This window comes from Episyrphus balteatus, chromosome 1, assembly GCF_945859705.1.
Source record: "Episyrphus balteatus chromosome 1, idEpiBalt1.1, whole genome shotgun sequence".
Lineage (NCBI taxonomy): Eukaryota > Metazoa > Arthropoda > Insecta > Diptera > Syrphidae > Episyrphus > Episyrphus balteatus.
This window is the reverse complement of record NC_079134.1, coordinates 159,127,973-159,151,461: the sequence shown is the minus strand read 5'-3', so window position 1 is coordinate 159,151,461 and position 23,489 is coordinate 159,127,973. Positions and strand designations below refer to the sequence as shown.

Here is a 23,489-nt window from a genome sequence, read left to right as displayed (position 1 = left end):
ATGTAGTGAGTTTTCATCCCCTTTCATCAAAGTTCATGCTCTAGAGAGGGCAATTCCCTTCCCCAAGTTTACTTGGCAAGAGTAATTCTTTGCTTATTTTAAGACCTGGTGTTGTTATCTGCATTAATAGCGTAGCCTGCATAGACAAAGTCCTTTTGTTGCTCGAAGTTATGGCTGTCAATGTTGGCGTTTTTACTTCTACGTCGCGTGGGTGTTGGGTGCCCTTTTTGACGCCAGCATATACTCATTGATTGTTAAAACTATTCATGCCGCTTTCGCTTAGATGCTTACAAAAGCGTCACGCTGTTCCGTTCCAACCAAGGCATCCCCTGTTGTTTTAATAGCTCAGCAGAACGGCGCAGTCAGCTTCAAGTTTGGAAATAACTTCTTTAACTTTGCCCAAGTCGGGAAGAGGTATGTTGGTGTGAATTTGTTTTTTTGGTGGAGTTTGCCATCGCCATCGTAATTGCAGAAGTGATTTCTTCAAATTTTCAGCATCGCTTTTAACTCCACTGCATGTTTCCTAGTTCTTCGTGAGGTACAACCTCAGAACCTTATTCCTGCAATATTAACCCTCTATTTCTTCTATCGCTTCTTTCTATAGTGCTGCCTCTTTTTCCATCTGAGAAGTCGATGTTTTTCGTTTGTAGAGCTGCTCTAGTCCTTACTTACTGCTTGCTGCGTAGGACTTTTTAAAAGGTTATTCATGACGCGATCGGAAAAAGATCTGCAATCGCTTGAAATTGAAATCGTCTAACTATTAAATTCCTCTCAGTATTTCCTTGTGTTGTTAATGGCCTGGATATCCGCCTCCGTACTTTGATAGCACTGACTGGTCTGCAAAATTTAACTTTTTCTTTCTCCTTCAAATAATGTTTTCATATTATGAAAGATTAGACTTTCCTGAATTTAAATCTGGTACCATTTTTGTACCAATGATTTTTGAAAAATGTGGGTTGTTTCTAAAAAATCACCCTTTTATATTCATTTGAACTTGTCGCATTGAGCTCATTCTTTATAATCGATTGACACCAAATATGTCGTTTTACATTAATGTTTACTCATATTTTAAAATATTGACTGACAAAAAAAAACAGACATTTCGAAATCCTTCACTTTTTAGTAAATCCTACATGAACAAAAGCACCTTAATTAAGGAAAATGTAAAATATCAATGCCCATTCTATTTAAAAAGTCAAATATGTAAAGAAAATTATAATTAAATACATTAAACAAAATTTGTACGTGTTTTGTAATTTTATATACCTACTATTTTTCTATTTAGAAATATCTTATTTGTATTAAAAAATTCGATAAACTGCTTTGTACAGCTTCAGATTTTTTTCTCCTAGAAACAAAAGTATACTTTTCTTATAGTTTTTGATGTGCTGAGTTAGAATCCGAAGACAAAAAAATTCTATCACGTCAGGATTTTAAGATATTCGCATTAAAGTATCACAAAATCAAGTTTTTTTTAAGAAAATCTCAAAAAAACTACTATATCTCAAAAACCAGAGCTGATCGAAATTTTTTGAAAAGTATAATTTTGCTCTAGGGAGAAAGATATATTAATTTATAGAGATAAGTTACTAAACTTACTTAAATTAAAATATCTCGAAAAAGAAAAGAGATATTGAGAAGATTGAAACTGAATTTGAAAAAAAAAAAAATAAAAATATAAACCGTAACAATTTTAATTGAAAAAGATTACATTATGCCAAAATATTTCTTCGAAAACAGCAACAAAAATGGGCTTTTGAGATTTTCTAACGGGATTATCTAAAAAACGTCACGTGCTAGGTCAATTCTGACTTCGAATTCGGAACCAGCATACAAAAATCCTTTAGAAAAGTATAGTTTTATTTGAAGGAGGATTTCCTTGCAGACCAGTGAAGTCAGAGGGTCAGAGTCAAAGTAAGGCTCACTGAAACGTTAGGACGACCATAATACTGAAGGAATATCAACTGTCGATTCCAATATGGTCAATTTGGTTGATCTTGAAACCATGACTTTTATTATGATTATTGGAGATGCGGGAATCGCGAACACGAACTAGCTATGACAACACTTTCCTCCGCAGTAAAGTCGATAAGTCTAAAAAATGTTATCAGGAGCTTCAAATATGCATTAAAATCACTCAGGATAATTATACTTCTATCGTAGCTTCGGATTTGCTCGAGGATTTTTAGAGAATCTCGTAGAAAAGCAAATATTTTTGGTTGTATCGTTTTTCTGCTCCATGGTGGCGTGTACGTAAATCAGGCTTATGTTGAATAACTATTTTTATTTTAAACTCAGCATGACCTCAATTTTTGTTTTTATTTAATTTAAACAATTTCCTAACTGAGAAAATGTTATCAAGGTGTCTTAAACAGCTTTCTCTTTCTATAATATGAAGACAAGTGACAAGCAATTAAATTGAGAATATATACGCCAATGAATATAAATTTAAACTTTCACTGTCAAAAAAAAAAGTTCCCCCTTTGTTAACTGTTATCATCTTAATTAAAAATAAAATACGAGTAGTGTGATAATGGGGACTATTGTAAAAGTAAATTATATATAAAAAAAAATCCCATTTTAATTAGATTGACACCATTTGTCATAGCAATACCTTCCTTATTTTTTTTTTCTCTCTATCGGTTTCCTCATCATCATTATTAACATTAATTTTCTGCATCAAATTCCTTGAAATCCTTGTCTAATTAAAAAACATTTCAACATTTTCATCGTGTCGTGATTTTGTTTTCATGGATTTCACATTTAAAATAAATACATTCCAAGGAGAATAAAATTCTGTATAGCATTTAGCATAAAAAGGTCAAGTAGGTGCAAGTTATAATTTTATTTCAAAATTTCTTGTAAAAAGTAATAACAAGTGGATCTCACTGGGACACTTGAAAATCTAAGTAAAAAAAAAAAACTAATAAATATTTCCTGTTTTCTGATTTAACAATTTATAAATTCATTTTTAAGTGTTTCTTTGTAAGGATAATTTAGCGAAGGAGAAATTTACATTTAAACCCATTTTCTGTTTTAATTTGTGACAACGACTTTTTACCACTCAATTGAACTCTTTAACATATTTTTTGTTGTATTTCAGATTTTTTTAATCGAAGATGACCTTTTTGGGATTTTTTTTTTTCTAAGCCTTTTCCTATCCAAATAATTGTCAATAAGGGATTTACTATTTTATACCCTTTTTCCCTTTAAGGTCAACACACAATTCCAATGGGATGAACCTCTTTTCGAAGCTTATACTAAAAATAATTCAAAAATCCAAAAAAAATGTGAATGAATAAAAACGATCCAAAGAAATTTTAACCTCCTGGAAAAAACCCACCAATAACCAATAAAAATTCTTCTCTACTTAGTGTCAGAGAGTTCACAAGGAAATAAAAAAAAAATATTTTTTTTTCCGGAAATAATCACCAAGCGGATGATGATGATACACATTCCATCCCAATCGGGGATAAAGAAAATTTTAAAAGATAATTTTTTTTTTTTTTTCATTATCCTTGTAGGTTCTTTTATTTATAAAGGATAAGAAAGAAATCAATGAAATAAAATTGTATTTTTTATCTTTAATAACTGAAATATGATTCAACTTCAAAGAGTTACAACACAACCAAACAGATATCATTTTACACAAAAGAAGACTTTACTTTCAAAGTTCCTTGTAAAAGATAAAGAAAGTTCTCAAAAAACATAAAAAGAAATAAGAATATTCAAAACATAGAATCATCTTACAACTTTAATTTTACCTTTTTCCCTATTTATGAGAATTCTTTAACTCCTATTCAGGTAGGGTACATTTCCGTATGATGCTTAATAACTTTTATCCCCAAAGGGAAGGCAACATACACTTACACACATTACTCATAGGACAACAAAAATTCTTATTTCAAATCAGGCGTACTTAATGTCGCACGTTTTTATGTGACAATAATACATCAAATTAGGGTTCAGTTGATTTCCTTTTGTGCAAAACAAACATGAACGATACATATTATTTTTATATGAATATAAATGAGGGAGGAAATTACTTTTTAACTTGAGGTTGCTCTACATAGGTATTAGACTGTTAGACGAGTTGTGACTTAAGTTTGAGATGTATATCTTCCCTTAAAGCTAAGAAAAATCTTATTTTCTGTAAAAAAAAATACTAACAACTCCTTAAAAAAAGTTCTGTACGAGTAAAATGGTAGGTATAAAATAATTAACGCAACCAATGATTGGAAATTATTTCACTTGTAAGTTTCATTTATACGCTAGACTGGGTCACAAATGTATGGAGAAATTTTTTTTGTTGATTTTTTTACGGGCACAGTGATGAAAAGGTGCCAAACTGTAAATAGAACAATAATATAAAGTTTGGTTATAATCAGACTTTAACTTCTGCTTCCAGTTGCCCAGCCAAATTCTCTATAAACTTTGGTCCTACACCCTTAGGAAACAACTCAGGCCGTTTTCGAACCATTCTAACTTTTGTTTCAATAATGTCAAACATTTCAAACTCGTTTTATTTGTTAACTTTCAGCTACGTAGGATTAGTAGTTTCTGAGAAAAAGGCTTTCAAAAATCGCAAAAAGAGTACCTGATTTACTCACTAATATACTAACTAACAAATGATAAAAATTATGGAAAACTTCTAGTTTTCATAGAAACTTGTTATGGTCATGGATCTTGAAGTACATACAAAAAAAAAATCAAAAAATTGAGATTTTACATTCAGGGGGCGTGGTAACCGCCCATTTTGGTAGAATTAATATCAATTATTAAAAAGTATACTTGTGAATACCCTAAAATCTTGAAACTTGGTAGAATTGTAGATAATGCAAAGGAAACATATTCAAACTTTAGATTTTCTGCCTTGGAGGCGTGGTATCCCCTTAAAAATAATAAAAGAAATATATAATGTTTCAGAAATTAATTAACAAGTCTTAGAAAAATGTAGTTTTGGTTTTTTTTTTTAATTTTTCAAAAACGACAAAACATTTTTGCATCCGGTTTTCTGTTTTTGCTTGAAAACAAATAAGAGCATTGAATTTTGAAAACTTAAATAGTACTTAAACACATAAAATTTTGAAAAAAATTAGTTCGCAAATTAAAATTTTTTTTTTCAAAATTTTGATTTTGAAAATTAATTTTTTAAAAAATGTTTTATAAAAACAGCTTTATTTGAAAGCAAAATAAAAAAGAGATTTTGGGCTCAACAAAAAGGTATAACATGTTGTTGTAGGTATAACGGTTGATTTTTAATAATATTTTTTCCTAATTAAATCATTTTTTTTTAGAAAATTGCCCCTCTTGGCTAAACGGGGCGAATATTAACCCCCTGCAAAACTATTTTTTTCTTGTCCCGACCCAACCTACACGCTTAAGCTTTTTGGCACATCCTCTTGAATTAGCTTGTATAAGAAATGATATAATAATAAATTAAGCAAAGCGTATGTGGTTTTTAGGCAAAAATCAGCTTGGAAAGTATTAAAAGTTTAAACTTCCCCCAAAGTGATTTTACAAAGTTAAGAAAGAAAAATCTGATGTCGATCTCTCAAGATTGGTCCTGATAAAGAGGTGGTTTTAGTGGTTAAGAGTCCCACACTACTTGGTGTCGAATACTGCCAAGTGTCTTTTGAAGATTTCCTAACGTCAAAAAAAAAAATCAGATTTTTTCAAAAATGATACCACAATCCGGAGGCACTTAGGCTTATAATAATGAAATGAAATTTTAATTATAAGTTAACCGAACCATTTAGCACCTTTTAATCGCTGAGTCTTTTGGAAAATCCAAAAAATTGTATTTTGACCCACCCTTTTATACACTGCAAATCTCATATACCTACCTTGTTTTAAGGCCCAAGGAACTAGCACCCAATTTATATTTTGAGTGAGACAAAAGATCCAAATCAAATTTAAGACTCACATTATGTACTATTTAACTTAGACATTATGTGCCAAGTATAAAAATAGAATTGCAAAAGTATCTGCCCTAAGTGCAGGACATAAGTCCATATTGAGTTTTTTCGTATGAGTTTTTCTCTGATTTGTTCCTAAGCAGTTTATACTTTTTTTTTCGTGTATGTACACATAAAAAATCACTCTTGCGGAATTGGGCCCCAGTAGGTACATTAAAAAAAAAAATAAGAAATAAATCATAACATCTGCCTCTAGAGGGCATCATAATCAATTTTCGTGGAACTTCTCATAGATTATAACCAGCGGACAAAGAAGACGCTTCCAAAAATACGCCATTCATCAAACATTAATAAGTAGTTTAGAAGCTTTGATGCCACAAATGACAAATGAATACAATTCAGAACACTTAATCCTTTAAAATAAGTATGTATATTTTCAAGCAAAGTCCGAATTTTTCGGGTTAGTTGAAAACGTATTACTGAGGAATTCCCCAGGCATGTAATTTTGTTTAACCTCCTTTTCAACTGTGGCTCTCTTTTCGATATTTCCAATGAAAATATTTCCTTTGTTGCATGCCCTACTCAACGAAAAAAATTTTCGTTTTTGTTTTCTCAGAAAACAACTTGCCCAGAGACCTTTTCTTGATAACTACTGACAAATTTTTTTAGGGTTGGATAGACAACATTGAGGCATCATTATTAGTTAAATGAGAATTTTCATAAGAAATTGACTAAAGCAAAAGTATATTTCTTCTGCATAGTAAATATTGAAGTCTAGTAAATATGAAAAATAAATGTTTGAAAAGTTTTGTAACCGCTTTTAATAAACTTCAAAGAGATATGATCATTTTATAAAGAACCTTTTTTGAATTTTTACTCATAGAAAAGTCAAGTGTAAGAGTTTGGATAGTTTCGAAAAATATGAAATGGTTTGACACTTCTCATTTCTTTCAAAGTTGGTTCAAAATTTGCAATATACCTAAATAAAAACTTTTTTAAAAAATTGATGTTGACCAAACCTGAGAACTTCTATTGATTTTGCACTTCAATCTTCTTCATTGAAGATTTTTCCATCTAAAATGTCAATAAGTATCATCATATTTTCAACAGCGGTCTGATATTGATTTTTTAAGACCAACTTTCAATATTGAAATAAAAAATTATTATGGACAAGAAACAATTAACAGCTTTATAAGGTAATATCTCAGCAACTAAAAAAGATATTAAAAACTCTTAAACACATTTAAAAAGAAAAACTTTTCTTCTAAAAATTAAAACCTTTGCCAAATTTCTACCTTTATTATTAACAGAGAAATTTTAGTTTACATGGGTAAAGGCATACCAAAGTAACGGTTTTTTTAAATCATCGTTAAATGTTATCAAATTTGCATATAGAGCGTTTCTGTAGAACAATTTTTTTCCGGGACACCCTGTACATTGAAAATTGAACGGGTCTCAAAATACTTAATTCAATTTTTTTGCAACCAATTATGATTTATTTTCAGAAATGCATACTTAAAAAAAAATACCATTCAAATAATATAACAAAAGTTTTTAAAAATCTTCCCTTACAGTGCTTAAAAATAAAATAATAAAATATTAATAAAACTAAAAATTTAAATTTAAAAATAAAAAATTAAAAAGTTCAAAATTACCAAATTAAAAAACAAAAAAATCTTTTAAAATTCAACCATAATTCCATCCAACTTCTAAAAAGAAAAAAAAAAGAAAATCAAAAAACAAAAATGTTATCAATAAAAATATCCAAATAAAAAAATTTAAAAAAAAAATTAAAAATCTAAAATTAAAATGAGCAAATCGGGAATAATAGATAGCTCAAGTGTTCCGCTAATTTTATCAAACACAAACAATAAAAACTTTACCGGCATTGATAGTGACAGTTCGGATGTTGATGATGATGACGATGCACTTGCCGCCACAAAAATACTCATAGACACTGCAAATAATGGTGGTGGTGGCCATGGAAATTTAGTAGGAGGTGGTAATTTGGTAGGCAATGGTGGTGCCCCAAATAATAACCGATCCACTACAAACCACGAAGACATGGACAAAAATAATACTTCTTCAACTGGTGCCGGTGCTGGTGCAGTTGGTCAAGGCAGCACTCATCATCGTCGTTCGTCGCCACCATACAGCAGAAAATCTTCTGCTTCAACAAAAACTGCCATTGGACAACAACAACAACAAACGACCGCGGCGGATGACAGCGGCGATGACAAGGTGAACAATTTCAACAATAGTAGTCATGCCCCATCATCGTTTGGCAGTAGTTGTTCGGGGCTGACTATGGCTGTGAGTCAGCAACAGCCACCTACATCGTCTTCATCTGCATCCGCAACTCCTTCTCAGCAACTTTCATGTTCATCTCCTGTTTGTAGTTCAGCTCCTTCTGCTGCTGTTGCTGGAGGTGGTGGCGCTGTAGTCGCTGCTAATAATTCACCACCTACCAGCCCTGCTGCTGCATCAACCAGTTCTTCCGCTGCTGCTACTGCTGCTATAGCTAGTGTTGATAGTTCTGTCGCTGCAACTGCTGTTACCACCACCGCCCTAGGTGCTGTTTCTCCATCTTCTGCTACTGCTGCTGCTATTTGTACTGCAGCAGGAGCAGCAACAATCACCTCGTCCTGCGCTTCATCGAAATATCCACCTGCTGCAAAAAGCTGCAATAATAACCCCAACTTAAAAAATAGTTCATCAAACGCACACACAATAATAATGGGAGGTAATGGCGGAGGAATTGGCATCGGCGGCAACAACCTTACCAACAGTAACAATAACCAACAAAGTAGCACAAGCTTTGCGAATGTCATTAACATTATAGCCAACGAGAACTGTTATCCATGTTATGCCAATCACACAGACTACTTTGACCCGAATGCATTGGGTTATAATATCAATAATGGAGGAACTACGACGACGACTCTGAGTACGCACAATGGCGGCGGTGGTGGTGGTGGCAATAGGCCGACAGCACTGAGCCCAGATAGCACAAATACCATCAGTGACCATGGTCTCGAGCTCAATTTCAAGGACAGATCCTGTCGCAGTTTTGTGCGCCAAACGAAGTTGAGCTCGGAGCATCGCAATAAATCCGTTCCGCATAGTTTACAGGTTTCAATATTATTTTAAATTGTTTTTTTTTTTTTGTTTTCATTTTCCTTTTTTTTTCTTTCATTCTCTTTTTTTTTACAAATTCAACTTGATTAAAGCGTTAACATGCGAGACAGAAAGGTGTCCTATAAAAAGTTTGATTTTTATTTTATACTGCGCATGTTTGCTATAATTTTACAAAAATGTGAATATATGTGTCGTCCTGGGTTGGGCGCCATTTAAGGAGAGATTTTCTTGTATTCCTTTTTGGTTTGACAGTTCTTTTCGCTCCTTGTTTCTTTGTTGTTGTTTTATTTATTTTATGTGTAAGTGAGAGTGTATTTGTGTTTGATGAGAGTGTATGGGTGTGTTGTTAAAAAAAAGTCTTATCAGTGAATTTTTAATTCTTTTGTTTTGGTTTCACCTTATCACCGATATTTCCATAGAAATGTTTTTTTTTTTTTGTTGTAGAGTTCGTGTGATGTAGCAAGTTTATTGACGTGGTGCAATTATTGTGGCAGCCGTCAAATTATTTCACTTAAAAAAGGGGTTTTTTATAGTTTCTTTGTCTATAAAGCTTTTATTACTGTATCGATACAATGTAGCAGTACCTAGAGACATTTCCAAGAGAAAATAAACTAATGGTTTCAATTAATTAACAATTATATATGTTGGGTGTTTTATATCTTTGTGTGTGGATTTAGATCTGTTTTCGTCGTTTTTGATGAAAGCTCAAAACTTTGTATAATCGGGTATTTGATTGGGGAATAACAACTGTGTCGGTTTATGGGGGCTTTAACTCGAAGCCATATAATTTAATTGTAATAGGTTTTGGTAGAATTAACTTTTGAGAAAGAAGTGAGTTGGAGGTACCACAACAAGGGTATTCATTCAAAAAAAAAAAAAAAGAGATTAAAATTTATACCTAAACAAAATTGTTAAAGAGGGGATATTTTTGTCTGTTCTTGGAAACCTTTTTTAGTAAGTTAAGATTTGTTAAATTAAAAATTTGGTATAGCAACAAGGCAACAAGATTTTATTTTTTTTTTTAAATTAACCCTCTTCATAAGTGGATAAATGGATTATGTTTTGTGTTGACATAGGTTCTTTGAAGTTTGGTTGCTTAGAGAGAAAATTTGTTGAACATTTCAAAGTTTTTTATCGAACATCGGGATAATCTTATACAAGTTTAACAAATTAAAAGAAGAAAACAAGTGAAGCAAATTATGAAAATAGTCTAGAAGTCTTAAAAATGATATTTATCTTACCTAAATATAAAGACTTTCTTCATAAAGTCTTATAAATCAATAAATTAAAAGGAGCAAGAACAATAACCCTCTTGGAGCGCCATCTAGCGTCAAAATAAATATCTGAAGCAGGTGGCCATGGCACAGAGGATTAGGAAGATGACTGCATAGAGCCTTCATCGTGGGTATGAGCCCTAAAGTCGGTTCAGAAGTTTTTTTTCTAAAATCGCCAGCTTAACTGAAGCCACTTGTGCGATAATATGAGAAAATTTTCAACGATGTCTCCTCCTTTGTGCCAGTAAGGTATTTCTATGTTATATGTTCTTTCTTTATTTCTATATGTTTCTCCCTTGTGTCATTGATTGTGTTGTATCAGCCAAATGGTCTCAGTCGCCCGTGCTGTTAAGTGTCTGTATTTCGTTCATTTATGTGCGTTTTGCTGTGTAAATAGTAAAATAATAATAAATCTGAAAAAATTAGAGGATTTTTTTTTTATTATTTAGAAATAATTTTTCCACTTAGGAACTGTTTTCCAAAATAACGAACGCCCTAATGTGCATTCCTCTTATTCCAAATATATTTTGAGAGCTGAACCTTTTTCGGACCTTACACTGTTGTTCCTTTTATGAATTCGATATCTGAATTTTCCTCCCAACTAACAATTTTGCTTCTATAAAGCATTACAGAAGCAAAAATTGCATTTTTGTAAAGCTTTTTAGAAGCTTAATTGTTGTCATTGCTGGGGGATGTAATAATCCCCCTAGATATTTTCTATATTTGCAGAGATTTCTTATTGATTTTTTGGGTATTCCCATGGTTAGATTTTGTACTTAATTTTTATGTAGTTTGCCTTTTCTAGTAGTCCATAACCTACTTTTAACTGGTATTGTATATTGTTGATGGACAGGGGCGTTTTAGTACATTATTAGGCTACTGTGCGGCAGTTTTTACAAGAATCTGTGGATTTGAGCATCGATTTTCTATAAAGCTTTACTTTGAAAAAGATGTAACGCATTCATGAAGTGCCAGCCTTCGATTCTTATGGCACTGCACGAAAATGATTCTGAAAGAGAATTATTATATGTTATTATGCAAAAGGGCATTAAATTTAAGCAGATCAAGAATCAAGTTATGAACTTCTATCCAAACTCATGAATTCGTTTCTTTTCTAATTCGGAAGCTATCCAACTATGACCCTGTGAATCTATGTCAATGTCGATGATTTTACGTGATAACGTCGTCAGAAAACAGGTTGTGTGCTTTTGTTTAAAATGAGTCAATTGAAGCGTTAACTTTTTTCAAACAATCATAAATTACAAGAAAAAGCTAAAAAAAAATACCTTTTTTATTTTCTCATTATATTATTTTTTTTTTATTTTAAAAGCTTACAAAAAAAAATTATGTAATTTAAAAGCCAAGTATTTCTTCTTAAGAATAAAACCATTTTTAAATTTTTACAATGCACAAAAAGTATAAAAATAATTTATTGAAAACAATCATTTTCATCAAAAAAAAGCAAAAAAAAACATGAATTTTTATCTTCTTACGTCATTAATTCTATTTTTTTCCCTAACAACCTATAAAAAATTGTATACCATCTGAAAGCTTATCTTAGCTCAAAATATATATATCGATCAAGTCTATTAAATTTTTAATTTCATTAAAAAAAGCAATAAAACATTTATTTTTATGTTCTCACGCTAGGGAATCAATTTTTTTGTTTGACAACCTATAAAAAATTGTATACCAAGTGAAAGCTTATTATTTCACCTTTCATATGACGTATCAATCTCATTTCAAAGATGCCTACAAGAGAAGTTAGAATTTTTTAAAAATCAACCATGTCGAATTTCCAGACTGAGATTACGGTACTTTCCACAAAGGTGGTTTTTCGCAAGTTCCTTGATTTAACATTGTGTAGCTTGTAGTTAGTCTACCGTTATGTGTGATATACCAAATGAAAGGTAATTGTATCAGGATGCTCATTAAAGTTCAATCAAATTTCTATCTGCTCTTCATCAAAAGTTATAACCTGTTGAATTCTAAAATTTTATTTTACCGTTATCTCAAAATTGTGTTTACGAAAATGATTGAAACGACATTTAGTCGTGGTCATGGTCTATCATTACTCTATATACTTTATTCCTGTATCTATTAAAGAAAAAAGATATTTCGAAACGCAGAGTGTTGGAAAAAAATCCGTATCAGACGCCTACTTTTTTCAGATTTTATTCAAACTCTTTAAGCTTAAGCATATTATGTTCCACCATTAGATAAAGCCTTCAAGAGTAATAGAAATTCATGATTTAATGTTTAAAAAGTTGCTTTTAAAAGATAATTTCTTCAGCAAGTTGCACGTGTATCTTACAATAGCAATGGTTTGTTTAGATGAAGGTGGGTAGGTAAGGTACCTTATATACATTATCCAATGTAAAATATATTTTCACTCTTATTAATGTGGAAACATAATATAGAACCAAAACAACAACAACAACAAAATTTTTATTGTTATAAAGTTTTATTGTTTTAAATATTCCTACCACCTAACTGGGGTATCTTACATAAACATAAACAATGGTAATAATAATATTTTCAGAGAATAAGATGTAGAAAGGTATTATGTATGTATTTGTTTGTTCTGTGTAAGCAGAGAATGTGCAGACACATGGTTTAATTGCCATTTGTTTTATACACAGGAAAAATAGACCATTTGTCTTGTAATAATAACGACTTTTACATTTAAGCGTTTTAATGAAATCCTTGCATGAAAATAAAAATGGAAGAAATTTTGTCATCTAAGGAATTTGAAAATGATGAATGTTTTAAAATCTATTACTTTGCAGAAAAAAAATAAAAAATCAGCTCTTAGAAGACTTTAAGACTTTTCTTGAATGAACAAGTACCGAAATTCTACACGTATTTTCAAGGCCCTTCTCAAATCTTATTTTTTTTTACTAAAATATCTTGATTTTCGAAGAAATTAACCTTTTAAATATTAAATATTCAAAGAAGTCACTGAAATTCTTCAAGAACTTTATTCCCTAAGCTTGTTATATGATTAGTCATATTTAAAGGACAAAACCTCAACAAAAACCCCTTGAGTGCACGTATATTATTAAATTATGCAAAAAAAAAAGACATAATCCCAACAAAATGTTTTCCTTGACATTCAACTTCAAGGCCACTTACTTAACCAATTTCATGGTTTCTTAACCAACTTTTGTCCTTCGCAAAACAATTACGTTTGAAGAAAACCTTAGTCACTTAAAACCCTAACCATGGTTATTATTTTTTCGGTTTTCTTAGTCTTCCTTTTTACATACACATGAAGATCTATGTATATATTTTGTGTGTCCTTTTTTATAAATATCATATAAACCTTGTGATGAACGGTTTGTTTCTCTCTTTTTTTTTTACCATTTTCTTCAATGATTTCCATCCTAAGTGCTTGAAATCATAAAGTATTACATTTAAAAAAAAAACAACAACAACAACAAAAAAAACTTTTGCACGCATTCCTCTTAGGACAAATACTAATAAGCCTTAAAGCGAGCGACCCTTTTAACCTTGTTTAAGATGCTTATGCTTATGGGGGCAACATAAAATTAATGAATTTTTTTTTTCTTCTTCGATACTGTCTCTTACTGTGTTTTATCTTTTTCTTTTCTGAAATTTCTTAAATGAAATTTCTATACATCACAAGTCGTAAAATACAATATATTTATAAGTATGTATGTACATTAGGGCGTTCGTTATTTAGGTTTTTTTCGGGAATCAAGTTCCTAAGTGGAAAAACTGTTTCTAAATAATAAAAAAAAATTCTCTAATTTTTTCAGATTTTTATTTTGACGCTAGATGGCGCCCCAAGAGGGTTAAAGTTTTTTCGCATTTGAAATAGGTATATGTTTACCTACTAGGCCATTTTTTTAGATATAGCCTAAATGTAAAAATTTTTGATGAGGTTCTATTCTATATTAAAAACCCTTTTCATGTATATCTTTTTTGGGTTTATTTTTTTTTTATTATTTAGAATTTTTTTTTTTAGTATCTTTAGTATCGTAGTGATTTGAAACAAGATGACACGAAAACGCGACACGACTTCAAGTTGTTATAACTTTTTTGTTTTAATAGATAGTTGAATGAAATTTGTACTATAGATAGGTTATAAATTATAATTGTACAAAATTTCAATTAATTTCATATTCAAAATTCTGAGATAACGGTTAAAAGATGTTCTTTTCCAACACACGTTATATCTTTTGATCTAGTGCACATACAAATTTGATTTAACTTTAATACGCATGCTGATAACATAACCTTTTATTTGATATATCACACATAACGTTACGTACTCTACAAGTTACACAATCTTAAATTGAAAAAAATTTAAAAATACCTCAAAACACCTGTGGAGATCTATTGGCGATGACCAGCTACTAGTGTAGGAAGTACCGTAATCTCAGTCTGGAAATTCGACATGGTTGACTTTAAAAAACTCTAACTTCTCTTGTAGACATCTTTGAAATAATATTTATACATTATTATACCTACAAGATGAAACAATAAGCTTGCACATGGTATAAAATTTTTTATAGGTTGTCAAACAAAAAAATTGATTTAATAGCATGAGAACATAAAAATAAATTTTGTTTTGCTTTTTTTTATGAAATTTCATCGAGTTTAAAAAATTCTAGCTCTTTTTGTAGATGTCTCATAGGTCTGATCGATATATTTTGAGCTAAGACAATAAGCTTTCAGATGGTATTAATTTTTTTAGAGGTTGTTAGGTAAAAAATGCATTTAATAGCGTGAGAAGATAAAAATACGTGTTTTTTCGCTTTTTTTATGGAAATTGATCGAGTTCAAAAAATTCTAGCTCTTTTTGTAGATGTCTCATAGACCTGATCGATATATATATTTTGAGCTAAGACAAAAAGCTTTTAGATGATATAAAATGAATATAGGTTGTCATATAAAAAACATGGATTTGAAGGTGATACAATAAAAATAGGTAGATTTTTTCTATTTTTTTTTTTTTTTTTTTTTCAAGAAAAATGATTTTTTAAGGTTTCACTTCTACCACGTGTGAATCGCATGATTTTTTTTATTTTTTAGAAACAGTTTTTCCACTTAGAAACTTGATTCAAAATAACGAACACCCTAATGTATATGTGTGTGTGTGAATAGAAGGAAAATATAAAGTCAAAATCATCGATGACAATTTATTGGGAATTTAGAATAACTTGAAGGAAATCAGTATCCTACAAAATTTGGGATATTTCCTTTTTGTTTTAATAAAAAGAAAAAAGACATGAAGTGTGATTGTGATTTAAAAAAAGCAATTTGTCTTCAAATAACAGCTTTCTTTTTTGTTCTCACTTGTTTCTTCGTAATGTAACAACGATATTACTAAGCAAGAACTCACAAATTTATTAATGAAACAGCTTACCTACCCTCACAAACAATTTTGCTTCTGTAAAGCTTTACAGGTACTTCTATAGCTTCTGTAAAGCTTTAAAGAAGCAAAACTGTTATTTGGGACATTTAGTACACTTTTTGAAAGAGGGAATTTTTAAAAACATCACAGATATTATAGAAATCATTACTTGAAAGATATTTATCTGAAGTAAGAAAGAAACAAAATAGTAGGAAAAGTTCTTTTGGGATCTGTTTTGAATAAAGCATACTTCAAGAATATTTATCTATTAGGTTTCTATATCTACCCACTTTTATTGCTTGAGCTTAATGAACAATAGTGAATTGCAGTGACTTGCCTGGAAAGCGGATATTCTTTTTACTAAATGTAATGTTTTCTTTTTCTGAACTGTGGATATTTAGTAGGTTAAACCTCGGGTATTGGCAAACCAACTGAATTGATAAATATGCGTTTATGTTGTGATCGATAAAAAAGTTGATTTTGAATTTTTGTCCTTTTTGATAATACAAACAATTGATTGTTTGATTATTGTGAGGAACTTTTATCAAAATTTCAGCAGTTAACTGAAGTTAATGTTACATATTTAAGTCTGTGAGAACTTTGAGAAGTCTTCAAACACGGTGATTAGGCCGTGTAAGGTCCACCCGGGAGACATACACTATCTCCAACAAAAAAATCTCAATCGGATAAAATCTCCAGAAAATGTTTGACCCCATGGATAAAATCTCCATGACGAAAGGCATCCAATGAACAAAATCTAAAAAAAAGATTTTTTTTTCTCCCACTTTCTCCAAATCCCCAAAAATCTCCAAATACCTAGCAAAAACAAAAACGGTATAGAATGATAATAATCATTTTTATCAAAAATCAAAACCGACTTCCATGGCTAAAACTAGGTTTTATGGGTTTTCTAACTGAACTGAATTGAAATGGGACCACATGGCAGCCACCAGCTCTCCAATGCAAAAAGAATTATCAAAATTGGTTCACTCAGTCCAAAGTTATGAGGTAACAAACACAAAAAAAAAAAAAACAGTCGAATTGAATAGGTACCTCCTCCTTTTTGGAAGTCGGAACGAAAGCTAAAATTCTCCATTCATGTTCTAATTAAAATAAAGAGAAAAATTGTCCCCAAATTTAATTTTGCCCACGGAGGGTCAACGTACGCCTTCCGGACAGTGGGAGCAGTTGTTAATTGTATAAATTTATTGTTTTTATCCATTTTTTTTTCTTAAAGACACTTTTGTAATTGGCACAGATGTGGATTCTTGCCTTTCGCAATTTTTATTTTGCCAAAACACATTCACATTCTTAAGGCTCCTTAAATCATAGAACCCATATCAATTTAAAAATTCTAAAAAACAAAAAAAAATTCCTAAGAAAGAGAAAATTACTTACAAATTGTTAATTTAAAAAGATCTTTGTTCCTTTTTGTGTCTGTAAAAACAAGAAGCTTTGTGTGTTCTTGCTAACCAGAAAACTCAATTTAAAAAGCAAATTTATTTCAATTTTCTTAGATTTATTGCGTAAGCTTTGATAATTTTGTGAAAACATCCAATTTATTTCCGAACAAACAATCATAAATAAATCTTTTATGATTTTGAATAAAATCGTAATTCAATTTTTTGTCTTTCCAAAAAAAAAAACCAATTACATTTAAACAAACCATCTTTTTAATGTTTATTTAAATACACATTCTTTATCTATGGGTATTTTATATCTATAGGTTTTTTTTTTCTAAACAAAGCCGAATAAAATGAGCTAAAATCTTTACAAGACTGTAGAACAAAGAAAAATTGTGTAATGAAATCTAATTCAGTTATTTTTGGTTTCTTGGAAAATTTTTTGACAGTGAAAAGATATCTTTTCTCAAAGACAAAACACTGTTAAGAAAACATGTTAGTGAAGGAAGGTAGTCCTGTTCAAACATTGTATACCGAACAAATAGAAAAATGTTACTTTGCTTTGTGTTTTTTTTTTTTTTTTGTGTAAAGAAAAAACAATATTTGATTAAAAATTTAACTTCTATAGATAAACATTTATTTATCTTTAAATTCGTGAGTGAATAGCAGATTTTTGTTCTTTGTAATTCGTTCTTTTCAATTGAAATGAGATGTTTTTTTACAGAACGACAAGTACAGTTCATGTTCATATTAGTACTTTGTGTAAATTAATTGAGATGAATTTTTAATAATAAATCAAATTAAATGCTCGACTGATCTTACAAGACTCGTTTTCATGTAAACTTACTTACTCGCAAATGATAGCACATTTGCTTGTGACATCATGTTCTGAATATTATTTCAAAATCTCCAGTTTCAATTTATTGTACCTATGAATTTATTACTTCCATATAAAATGTAAAAATTAACGATAAAAATTAAAAAAAAAAAAATGTTACACATACGCCACAGTGACCCAGTATCTTATTGATTCAACGCTCACTTAAAGCGTTAACACATCAAATGGATTTATTAACGTGGTGTATTCAATTAAACAAGGTATGAATCGGGCACATAACAGGTTAGGTTAGGTTAGGTTAGGTTAGGTTAGGTTAGGTTAGGTTAGGTTAGGTTAGGTTAGGTTAGGTTAGGTTAGGTTAGGTTAGGTTAGGTTAGGTTAGGTTAGGTTAGGTTAGGTTAGGTTAGGTTAGGTTAGGTTAGGTTAGGTTAGGTTAGGTTAGGTTAGGTTAGGTTAGGTTAGGTTAGGTTAGGTTAGGTTAGGTTAGGTTAGGTTAGGTTAGGTTAGGTTAGGTTAGGTTAGGTTAGGTTAGGTTAGGTTAGGTTAGGTTAGGTTAGGTTAGGTTAGGTTAGGTTAGGTTAGGTTAGGTTAGGTTAGGTTAGGTTAGGTTAGGTTAGGTTAGGTTAGGTTAGGTTAGGTTAGGTTAGGTTAGGTTAGGTTAGGTTAGGTTAGGTTAGGTTAGGTTAGGTTAGGTTAGGTTAGGTTAGGTTAGGTTAGGTTAGGTTAGGTTAGGTTAGGTTAGGTTAGGTTAGGTTAGGTTAGGTTAGGTTAGGTTAGGTTAGGTTAGGTTAGGTTAGGTTAGGTTAGGTTAAAAAATTACTACATGAATCAATTCTTCATATCTCTTTAGTTTGGCTTAACAAGGAAATATTTATATAGCCAAACAAATACCTAAAAAGTCTCACATTTCAAAAAATAATTTAAAAAATGTGGTAACCCTATTCAAATGAAAACAAAAAACTACTAGGTACAAAAAATCTTTTTTGAACAAAAATGTATGATTTTGTATTCACTTTAAGGTAAAAATATACAAATCTTCTATCTAAAAAATTTATTGCTCCAACTCTTAATGAGCAATTACTCGGCAATCCTACTCAATTCCTACAAAAAAAAAACATCGCAGACACTTGTTTTTAAAGCAAATTTGATTATATTTGATAGGGTTAAAGGATTAAAAAATTGTCTTAACATGTCGGGCGCGTTTATAAAATTGAGTAAAGGTCAAGGTGCAACGTGAAACTTATTCTTTTCCAATATTTATAAAAACTTTAAATCTACAGTAACGAATACCCCGATCTCTTAAAAAATACTTCATTTTCCTCACAAAAACTGTCGAATGCAGTAAAATCATCACGTAATTCAAAGTTTTTATTTTACAAAAGATGTAGTTTTCCATTGCACGTGTGTTTTGAAGAGGGTTTTTAACAGTTACACCACAAGTTTTTTTTTTCCAACGGCAAAACCTAATTGGCATTATGATTGATTGATACTTTTTCCTGCCAACACACGTTTCAATTTTTTTTTTTTTGTTTTGTTAAATATTGCATCACAATAAGGACATGGCTCATCTTTTACGCAGCTTACTCTTGCCAAGTTTTGTTGAGTTTATTACCATCGAATTGATGCTTGAAGCATCTCTAACGCCTTCACAACAATTCCCTCTCAAAATATACAACACCTCAACACAACATTTTTTCAAAAAAAAAAAAAAAAAAAAACACACATGTGATAGTGTAAAAAAAAAAAATTTTCAACCCTCAGGTAAATTGATTTTGTCGGGATTTTCATCGAAAAGACTCCTTACAGCATAAAGTCAGTTTATTTTTTGTTTTTTTGCATAGTCTTCTTCTTTACAAAAAAATCCATGTGGGTGTGTAATCAACTATCAAACCCATAGCCACAATCTATTGATTTGGCTTTATTCCATTTTACACATATACAACTAGATTTATATTGGAATCAATTGTTTTGGTATCGTAAATAACTATAGAATAAAAAGGATACAAAAAATGACTGACTTATAGCAAAAATAATATTATCTTTCTGAAGAAATAAAAATTTATTTGACTCCCATTACGAAATGAATTCATTCGATATTAAGTAGTTCCTGCCCACAAAATCCCATATCCTTTATCCTGTATATTTTTTTTTTTGCTTTTCTCCTTGTTGCTAATTAGTTACAGCAGCAGAGTGTTTGTTTCCGACCATAAATTACCCAGTTGAACAAAATAACTTTATCGTCATCATCATCATCATCTCATTTTGCTTTTAGTCCTTTTGCTTGTGTGTTGCTGTGTCTTTTTCAGTGTGAAACCTGAAACTGATTATAGAGGATAGTATACCCAAAAATATATATAATAAAATAAGCTTTTAATGGATGGCAAATTAGCATAAACTGATATCTCTATATTTAACGCCCCCAACGTGTCTTCCTTGGGGTCCTGATAAAAGTCAAATTTTGCCTTCGAAACATTTTTCACATTATCCTTTTTCAAAAAAAAAAAATATACATTTCATATGTCGTTTTGAATAAATCTTCGTCCTTTTTTTTATTCTATAAATCATTGCATATTTAAAAAGCTTTTCTCGGGGTTCTGTCAGGACGACAACGACAAGCATTGCAAAATGGAGATTTTATAGTAAATCCACTTATTGAGGTAGATCATGCGCGCATTGAGATTAGTAGGAGACGAAGAAGATGTGCAAAAGCAAAGCAAAAACAAAAAAATAATAAATCCAAATTACAAAAAATAGTGAAACAAAAAGAAATGACAAACCAAAAAAAAAAAAGTAGCAACTCACACATAAAGGTTAAAGTGCTGGGGGTGTAAGTTCATTCATGCGAAACCAATTTTAACTTTCCGCCTGAGGGTTTTTGTTGGAAAATAGATATGTCTGTGCTATTTGTGTGTATATTCACTTTTTCACATAAATGATACAGAGCAGATGGGATTTGTTTCTAAAAACAAAAAAAAAAACACTTACACACACACTAACATAAACGAAAACGCAAACAAATTTTTCTTTTAGTTTTGGTCGGTGTCTATGTGTCTAGAAATTTTCTAGTTTTTTTTTTTTGCAAAAAAAAAGTGTAAAAAATCCTTAGAAAAGTTGAAATTACTTTTGTTCTAATGATGATGAAGATTAAACCAAACTGAAGGATATGCAAGGACTAAAAAAAAAAATATATATATCTCTAAATCATATATGAAAGTGTTGATGTGAGTTGAGTGAGTTATTTTTTTGCTTTTGTGGTGTGATAATTGCATTCATAAGAATTTGCACTGATATCTGTTCTGTTGGAATAAAAAATACTCTTAAGTTAGGAGAACTATCTTTATCCACTTATGTAGATAACTGCATACCAACACAATATTTTTTCGAAGAATTGCAAACTTCAGGCAATTTTTTTGAAATTTCTTCCTACGATACCCACCTTGGAACAACATTAAATAACAGTTAGGGTTTGTAATGCGAAAAATAAAAAAAATTACTTCTAGAAGCTTTAAAGATCAGCAAACAAGTTTGGAAATTATTTAGCAAACGATAATGTTTCGATCATAAACTTTAAACAAAAAAGTTGTTTAGAATTTTTTCTTTGCATTGTTGAATTTGATACTTAAGTTCCAAATTTTAGACTTGAGAATCTATTTATAAGCAAATTATTTCCAAGTGACAATTTTTCCCAACAATAGTTATATTCAATACTTTTTACTGCCTCTTCTACCGCATAAATTTCAACTTGGAGAATTTTTGATGGTCTTGTTGTAAAATCTTTTCAGACTCTTCTTTCACTGCAGTTTTCAGCTATTCTGTAAAGCTTGAAGGTAGATTTCGGTTGCGAACGCGACTCTTAAGCATTTTCATATCCGGATTTCTAAATAGTAAATCCAAATAGTAAAGATATTCTGAAACTCTTCTAACACTATGAGCTCGTGCATTATCGTGAATCAGAATAAACTGGTAACCAAATTAAGGTTCTAGGACTGATAGGCACCGCATACTGTTCGAGGATATAATTCACGTATCTTTAAACACACTCCAGGAAATTTAATGAACCACCTCTAGAAGGTTCGTAGGTTGATAGACAGAATTCAGCAAATTTCTCCACAAACTTTCTCCACAAACAATTCATTCCATCCCTTGAAAACTCACTCTTGTCTCATCTGAAAAAAAAGGTAATAATAGGTTTTTTTCTGTAGATTAAATAGGATGTGCATTAAATTTGAGCATGAGTGCATTTTTTGAGGGAGCTTGAGTGTAATAAATATAATGCCTTTCGGACGATAAAATATATGCGTTCCTGACTACTTAACTTGATAAAACTGATTTGCAAGTGCAGTGGTTATTTAAATATAGAAGTTTCTTCCATATAAATGTAATTTCAAAAGTTGCATGAATGCACCTTTAAGCAAAATCTAATAATTTTTGCTGCATTCTTTAATTTTTGAGCATTCCATAGAAGATACCTTTTTATCCTTTGCAATTGCACCAATTTGTATGGAACTTTTAAGTAGTCTTAAAATGAAAAATGTTTGATTTATTTTTTGTCACAACTCAATTGTCAAATATTAGATTACTAGAAACAAAAATTAAGCTTTTTAATGAAATGAAAATTTTTAAAACAAATTTTCAACAATTTGATCTGATTTATTTCTACCTAATTAACTTTTTGAGGAAAAATGTCCTATTTTTTTTTTTTTTAAGACCAACAAGGACTTGTCTTTAGCTGCGCAAAGTAAATCTATAAAGCTTCATTTTAAGATACATTAACAACTTGCACTGCACTCAACTTTTTTGGTAAACGAATCGAGAAATGTGTAGACAGATTAAAAGAAATACTTTTTTTATCATTTACTTATGTCAACGAATATACGAACTTAAGTTTACAGCCTAAATGGGCACTGAAACTAATTTATTTTTGCTTAGTTGCACCTCCTGACCTCGCAAATCATATATTATATATTCTATCATATTAAATATAGTAGAAGTAAAGTTATTCCTGGCGTAATTTTTTCCGTGTATATCTTGAATAATGAATGACCAATCTGAATAGAAAAACAGGCACCCGAATTCTTAGTAAACAAGACAAAAATATTAGAATAATTTTTCTGAGTCACTTCAGCACTCCAATATATCAAGCAGTTTTTAAAACATGTTTTTTTTTTTAAATAACTTTTTGACAAGAAAAATCTCTTACTACGAGAAAAATTCCAATTTAAAACTTTGAAAATAAGAAATAATAAGCTTTTTTTTGCCACAAGAACCAAGATATACTTTTCTAAACTCGAATCTGAAGTAAAAAAAAAATTTGATTAGCCTGCATTTTTGAAATATTACCATTATAAAATGCAAACAAACGTCATTTTGGCTGTTTTCGAGGTTATGGTTTTATAAATAAATTTGTAACGTGGCCTATAAGAACTGATTTGCATCTTCCAAGAACAGAGTTTAAATCTTCCCGATATCTCTTTTATTGCCCGAGATATCTTTACTTTCAGTTAATAATCTAAACACAAACTTAACTTAATCTAA

General features: G+C 30.4%; 1 protein-coding gene across 9 annotated transcripts in view; it reads left to right on the top strand.

Annotated features, from left to right (window-relative positions):
* The window catches only part of LOC129921327 (potassium voltage-gated channel subfamily H member 2), a 333,339-nt gene that overhangs the window by 210,822 nt on the left and 99,028 nt on the right, over positions 1-23,489 (top strand). For 5 of the 9 annotated variants that reach the window (XM_056003120.1, XM_056003123.1, XM_056003119.1 and 2 more), the window contains exon 1: positions 7,675-9,050. The exons of the other annotated variants lie outside the window; for them this stretch is intronic. In XM_056003120.1, coding sequence (XP_055859095.1) covers positions 7,728-9,050 — 1,323 coding nt within the window. In that variant the 5' untranslated portion in view covers positions 7,675-7,727. Of the gene's footprint in view, positions 1-7,674; positions 9,051-23,489 lie in introns of those variants that run through there. 9 annotated transcript variants of the gene reach the window in all.